The sequence below is a fragment of the Salmo trutta genome, chromosome 20 (genome assembly GCF_901001165.1).
Source record: "Salmo trutta chromosome 20, fSalTru1.1, whole genome shotgun sequence".
Classification (NCBI taxonomy): domain Eukaryota; kingdom Metazoa; phylum Chordata; class Actinopteri; order Salmoniformes; family Salmonidae; genus Salmo; species Salmo trutta.
In genome coordinates this window covers 42,656,900-42,664,726 of record NC_042976.1, presented here as the reverse complement: position 1 = coordinate 42,664,726, position 7,827 = coordinate 42,656,900, and the positions used below count along the sequence as shown (strand labels likewise).

At 42.2% G+C, this 7,827-nt stretch overlaps 1 protein-coding gene across 1 annotated transcript; it reads left to right on the top strand.

Annotated features, from left to right (window-relative positions):
* Window positions 1–303: 303 nt before the first annotated feature.
* On the top strand, window positions 304–879 carry LOC115156377 (cyclin-dependent kinase 5 activator 1-like; the record flags this gene model as incomplete). Its single annotated transcript, XM_029703849.1, has 1 exon — window positions 304–879. A coding segment is annotated over exon 1 (576 nt), but the record flags the coding sequence as incomplete, so codon positions are not given.
* Window positions 880–7,827: the final 6,948 nt, after the last annotated feature.

The window sequence follows — 7,827 nt, the reverse complement described above, 5'->3', positions numbered from 1 at the left end:
GCTTTTGACTGTCTCTAAATCCCTCACTGAGTGTAAAGTTCTGTCTGTTTACTGTTGAGTGTTTGTGGGGAAGTGAGTTCTACAGAGTGGTGATGTAAGAGGCGAGCATCGCCTTCTGGAATTTCACCCATCAATATCCACTTGATTCCTAGCAGCATTTCCACTGTCAACGATATGGATCCGCATAGTCAATGGATTTAAATCTGCTGCTCTGACTTGACCGCCACCGCATCCCAGAACGAATTCTCTGCAGGGGAGGAACGTCATCTCTCCAGGCCGTAGCTGTGAAGAGAAGATTATAGGATGGGAACGGTGCTCTCCATATACCCAACATCAAAGAAGGAGGCTGTTCTGGATGACAGAAAAGAGGGGGACCAAGCAATCAAAACGGGGAGCTTAAAAAAGCAGTCCATGCTTGTCTCAGCTCTCACATTTAAGAAAATGGTTGTCGAATCGACCAAGAAAAAGAGTTGCAAGAAAGTCAACCCAAACGCCTCACAGGTGAACAACAGCCACGTAAATCAGCTTATTAGTGAAAATAACAAGAAAACCCAGCAATCGAGTACGGATGGTAAGAAAGGACCACTCACTGTACCAGTGTCGATGGTTACTACCCACAGTCTTCAACCCAATCAACCCCAGGTCCCCTCTGGGAATGTGAAACTCTTAGCTGTCCAAAAGCAACCTAGCAAAGTAGACCTCCTCTCACCGAGGCGTGTGATTATCCAGGCATCGACCGGGGAGCTGTTGCGCTGTCTGGGAGAGTTTACATGCCGGAGATGCTATAAAGTGAAGCTCGCTTACAGTGAGGTCATTATATGGTTCCGAAATGTCGACCAAACCCTTCTCCTCCAAGGCTGGCAGGACGAAACCACACGAAATTTAACATATCATACTAAATGGAGGGTCTCAGATTTACGTACAGAGTAATACAAAATGCTCTGAGACCAGGTTGCTCTGCATTGAAACATTGGAGTAGATTTGCAGCTATTTGCACAGTCTGAAAGAAGCCCAAGCCAATATAATGTATTTAAGCAACAAGGCACGCGGGGAAACCCATTTACCTGTGACTCTCTTCATGATACAGCACTGCCTCGGGTGCCTTATTTATTTTATAAAATGATTAACAACATATAAAAAGTCTGTTCTGGACTTGGGGACTGTGAAGAGACCTCTGGTGGCATGTCTTGTGGGGTATGCATGGGTGTCCGAGCTGTGTGCCAGTAGTTGAAACAGACAGCCCGGTGCATTCAACATGTCAATACCTCTCACAAATACAAGTAGTGATGAAGTCAATCTCTCCTCCACTTTGAGCCAGGAGAGATTGACATGCATATTCATAATTTTAGCTCTCTGTGAACATTCAAGGTCGAGCCGTGCTGCCTTGCTCTGAGCCAATTGCAATTTACCTTAAGTCCCTCTATGTGGCACCTGACCACATTACTGAACAGAAGTCCAGGTGCAACAAAGCAGGTGCCTGTAGGACCTGCCTTGTTGACAGTGCTGTTAAGAAGGTAGAGTAACGCTTCATTATGAACAGACTTCTCCCCATCGTACCTGCTGTGGTATGAATATGTTTTGACCATGACAGTTTACAATCCAGGGTTACTCCAAGCAGTTCAGTCAACTCAACTTTCTCAATTTCCACATTATTTAGACCCCCTAAAGACTGCACATCATGGTTCAACATCAGCCACAAACATCTTAAGAACAAGCTACCAGCCAAACAAGCTTGTAAGAATTGTACTTAAACTCCCCCCTCATACTCATCTGGAGGTTGAAAATGTTTTCATCTCTATCTCTGTAATGTGTCTGTATCAATGTAATTGTATATGTATTTATGTAAAAAACAGGGGGCACAATGGAAATAAGTCCCCGACTTTATTGTGCAATCCTGCTCACTTAAAAAAAAGTGCATATATGTATTTTTTTGAAGTGACATAAAATCCATCAATCAATCCAAACTGTGCAGCGGCCAGCTGATGAATGGAAAGAGACATCTGTTACAAAACACCAAAGAGTTGAATGGCATTCGGAGATTGAAAGTCAAGCCAAGCCTTCGATACTGGGTTAGCCTACAAGGCAGAGAGGGATGTATTTTTTGTTTGTCAAGATTGACATAGTCTATATTGTGGTGTTGAAAATGCAAATCATGATATTGAAGTGCCCGAATTCGGTATTCTCTGTTTATTGGTTGGGTTGTGCATTGGCACAGAAACCTGTTGGTGGAAAATTCATTGCACATATACTGAACAAAAATATATAAACGCAACATGCAACAATTTCAAAGACTTTACTGAGTTACAGTTCATATAAGGAAATCAGTCAATTCATTAGGCCCTTATCTATGGATTTCACATGACTGGGAATACAGATATGCATCTGTTGGTCACAGACACCTTAAAAAAAAGGTAGGCGAGTGGATCAGAAAACCAGTCAGTATCTGGTGTGACCACCATTTTCCTCATGCAGCGCAACACATCTCCTTCAGATAGAGTTGATCAGGCTGTTGATTGTGGCCTGTGGAATGTTGCCCCACTTCTCCATTGAAGAATGGCTGTGCGAAGTTGCTGGATATTTGCGGGAACTGGAACACGATGCTCACGATGCTCAATGGATGACATGTCTGGTGAGCATGCAGGCCATGGATGTAAGCCATTGTGCACAGATCCTTATGACATGAGGCTGTGCATTATTATGCTGAAACATAAGGTGATGGCGGCGGATGAATGGCAAGACAATGGGCCTCCGGATCTCGTCATGGTATCTCTGTGCATTCAAATTGACATTGATAAAATGCAATTGTGTTCATTGTCTTGTAGCTTATGCCTGCCCATACCATAACCGCACCGCCACCATGGGGCACTCTGTTCACAACTTTGACATCACTAAACCTCTCGCCCACATGACGCCATCTTCCCAGTACAGTTGAAACCGGGATTCATCCATGAAGAGCACACTTCTCCAGCATGCCAGTGGCCATCGAAGGTGAGCATTGGCCCATTGAAGTCGGTTACGACGCCAAACTGCAGTCAGCATGCAGATGAGCTTCCCTGAGACGGTTTCTGACAGTTTGTGCAGAAACTCTTCGGTTGTGAAAACCAACAGTTTCAACTGTCGGGTGGCTGGTCTCAGATGATCTCGCAGGTGAAGAAGCCGGATGTGGAGGTCCTGAGCTGGCATGGTTAAACGTGTTCTGCGGCTGTGAGGCCGGTTGGACGTACTGCGAAATTCTCTAAAACAAAGTTACAGGCGGCATATGGTAGAGAAATTGACATTACATTCTCTGGCAATAGCTCGGGTGGACATTTCTGCAGTCAGCATGCCAATTGCATGCTCCCTCAAAACGTGAGACATCAGTGGCATTGTGTTGTGTGACAAAACTGCACATTTTAGAGTGGCCTTTTATTGTCTCCAGTAAAGGTGCAGCTGTGTAATGATCATGTTGTTTAATCAGCTTCTTGATATGTCACACCTGTCAGGTGGATGGATTATCTTGATCAAAGGAGAAATGTCACTAACAGGGATGTAAACAAATTTGTGCACAAAATTTGAGCTTAATAAGGTTTTTGTGCTTATGGAATATTTTGGGGTTCTTTTATTTCAGCTCATGAAACATGGGACCAACACTTTACATGTTGCGTTTATATTTTTGTTCAGTATATTTTATATAATTATAAATATGGCATCAAAATGTTGAAAATCAGATTCCCCCTAGCAGCCGGCTCTGATCGTAGTGTAATGACAGAGGCAGGGAGCGTGAGCTCGTCTGTGGTGTTCGGTGAACCCTCAACCTTCCGGCCCGTAGCCCTGCATGGCATCGACATGCAAAGTCAATATCCACGTTTATAAACACAGGGTCGCTACAGTTATTGCTATTTGTGGTTGTAAACATTCATTCTTTGAGGAGGGAGTGTGTTCAATTTATTTTACAGTATAAGAGGAGGGTCATGTGAAAATATATTTTACTTTAGGGAGGAGGTTGCATTTTTTTTATGACACCTTGAGTTGGCCCAGTCCCTTCCTCTCCAATACATTTGAATCTCTCCTTACATATTTTCATTTAAATTCATACAATTTCATTCTTCCACCAGGAGATATGGAAGGCTTGCAGTTGATGTAGAACGCCTCCTGGTGGCCATGTTGGAAGACAACAACAGCTGAGTGGCTACCCCAAACAGTGCCTAAAACTAGTTGATTCATCACCTCGGTCATTTTCTGTGGAGTATTTGGCTGCTCTGGCAGATTCCCCCCGATCAGGAAACCCCATTGGTGACCTCAACGAGGTAAGACTCAAGAACTGTCAGAAAAGAGAATTAACCTTTTGGCCCGTCAAGACCTCAACACACACAGCAGTCAATACAAGGTTTGCTACGATAATTTCATTACTGTTCAGTCAAATCTGATCGCTTTCAAGTTTAGTTTCGCTGTTATGATAAGCAGTTGTTAACAATAACACTAAGTTAGCCAAAATTAGCTAGCTTGTATTCTAGTTATTAGCATGTGTCGCTTGAGTTTCATGTTTTGGGGAAGCAATTTTTTCACCCTTTATAACAAAGGATTGCATGCCTCTAGCATCGCATTTGCAGACTAATGTAAACCTGAGGAGTAGATTGGATAGTGATAATTTAGGCTAATAATAAACACGTAGTGGCATAGTTTAATTGGCTATATCAGAGACATTTCTTTCCATTGCAGGAGAAAGATGTGGCCTTTGATAAACATTTAATGCAATTCTACTACACATATGACTGGAGAGGAGAATATTTTTTAATACGATGGTAGTCTAGGCCTAATCTACTGACACTGACAACAAATAAATAAAAACGAACTCGTCTTGAAAGCAACCATGTAATCTAGGCTGAAAAGTGGTCCGGGCTAAAAGGGATCCAGCATTTGTCAAATGAATGTAAGCATTTATATTTTTGCATTTTAGCTAACCCTAACTTTTTCCCTAAACTTAACCTAATTCTCCTAACCTGCTGCGTAAATTCTCCTAATTTGCTATGAAATGTCAAATATTACATTAATTTGACAAAAGCTGGATACCTTCTAGCCATGACCATGAAAAGCGGTGACGCAAATTGTACAATGTGACGTCCATATACCCTGGAGGACATTATTGTCCAGAAAAACTCCAATGGTTATCATATTCATATTATGATATTCATATGATAACCCATTGATAATTTGATAACTGGAGGGAAAATGTATGGACATTACAGCATAGGACAAAGGCCTCAATGGGATAGGACCACCTGATGTGTTGACTATTGGTTGTTCCAGCACAACAATAGATTTAATCTTTATATGACACTAAAACACCTGAATGAATCAAACACAACCAAACGCTTAAGAGCCCTGATGTTATAGGTGACCTGAAGAAGGGATATTCTAACATCAGGTGTGCTTCTCATTTGTTTATGTACTGTGGGTTCACCAGCTGACCTCTAATCAAGACGCCTATGTCAACGGGATTCCCGCTGTGAAGATGAGCAATGCCGCTGCAGCATCAGTTTCTACTTCTACTTTGTCCTTTTCCAGATATGAAAGGACACATCCGTCAGTTATACGAGATTGTCATATGCTGTGCTTTGGACAATCTGAATGATTCTGTTGAGCCATTTCAGTAGAGAGCACATTCACCTTGTCGTCATGACAAACGTGCCCCCTTAAACTGTGTGAATATATAAAGTGTCATTTGGAACGTGTAAAATAATATTGTTGATATTGTAAACATACTGTACTTTAATAATAGGCTATATTGTTGTATGAGTGCAATGACAAGTATTTTGTCGTCTCTGCTCTGCCTAACCCCATTGAATATTGTAAATATCAAAAGTAAGCTTTGGCAATATGTACATTGTTACGTCATGCCAATAAAGCAAATTGAATTGAATTGAATTGAATTGAATTGAGAGAGAGAGAGAGAGAGAGTGTGTGCTGGAAATAAAGCTGTTGCTGAGGCAGTGATGACCTGAAGGGCCTCTCATCCACTTTCACTTCCTAAGCCTTTTGCCTTCATCTGTTGGCTATTTACATTCTTTTTATGCAATATATATATATTAGAATAAATATGCAGTCCATACACTTAACAGTATCATAACATTAGGGGGTGACTAGATAGTCTTTACATAATCAAAGGACTTTACGCATTTCAAGAGAGTGAAACACTGATACGTTATGGATATTTGCGGCTACTAGAAACCCTGTTAACATACTTGGTCTATAAAGATACACATTTCATTTTGGAAATCAATTTTGGTCACGACAATAACTTGTGATCAGTATGACAATTACCCACTTTACTCTGATAGGTCGGATTGTGTCTTCATGAGACAATGTGGTTAACATTGAATACAAGAGGAATTCCCCAGAACTGGATCACGTGGGCCAAAGGCTCCTCCAGTTGATTGGTTGGAATTTGCTGCAGTCTGATAGAAGTGTCTGTGTGACGACGGTGTAGGCTGCAGTCAGAGCTTTGTCGGGTCCTAGGAATGTATAATCGAATAGGGTGCCATTTGAGATGCAGCCTGGGTCTGATGGCTGGCTGGCGCATTCCTCTCCTCTCCCTCGTCTCTATAGTAACCAGTGGCTATTAGCCACATTGTCACATCAAGCGTTGGCTGAAGAGCAACACTGCAGACAGAGCCCACCGTGGAATCAGTAAGAACACTCATCCACAATGTCACAATGGCTTCTTTATCTATCATATTGACATAGGTTATGTCTAATGGATTTGAAAACAAGTTATGCAGAATGTCATTGTAGTGGTTCTGAGGTATAGCTTGGTGGTTCAGTCTGTTTTTTGTATTAACTAGCTCTTTTCTGTTTTCATTCCCATCCTCATATCAAAATGGTTTTCTGAAAGTCCACATGAAATGCAAAATTAGTTAACACTTCCATAAATTCCCTTTGACCTGACAAGTTCATTGAATACAGCTCAGCGTTCAACTCCATAGTAACCGCCAAGCTCAACACTCAGCTAAGGACCCTGGAACTGAAAAACTCCCTCTGCAACTGGATCTTGGACTTCCCCGTGTGGTGAGGGTAGGCCACAACACATCAGCCACACTGACCCTCAACACAAGGGCCCCTCAGGGGTGCGTGCTTAGTCCCCTCCTGTACTCCCTGTTCACCCACACCTGAGTGGCCGCACACGACTCCCAACACCATCATTAAGTTTGCCAACAACACGACGGTGGTAGGCCTGGTAGACACACACCAACACAGTCATAAAGAGGGCACGACAACGCCTCTTCCCCCTCAGGAGGAGGCGGAACAGATTTGGCATGGGCCCTCAGATCCTCAAAAAGTTCTACAGCTGCACCGTTGATAGCACTGACCCGCCGTTCTCTACAATACTGTCGTTCTCCACAATACTGTCATTCTCTACAATACTGTTGTTCTCTACAACCCTGTAGTTGGACGAAGTTAGCTGCTCTTTAGATCTCTATTACATAGAGATGTAGGATCTTAATTTGAGCCAGTTTGATACAGCAGGAAAATAATACTGCAGCATCAGGAAATGTGAATTATTATGTGGATTATAATTAACTGACATTTTTTGTAGGGGTTGGTACAATTTTCATTAGGGCAAATTAAGTCTGAATTTTCAAAGTGGAATTTACAAACTTTAGACGCCTTTTTAAAACTCAAATACACTACAAGTTTGCAATTCTCAGCAACATAAGAGTGATCGAAATGAATATCCTACATCTTTACACTGAGACAGAATCAGACAAGCTGACCAGTCATTGCTTCAACTACACCCCTTCTAATCTGGGATGATTTCAGGCAAGCCATTGACACCTGTAACATTCCCGC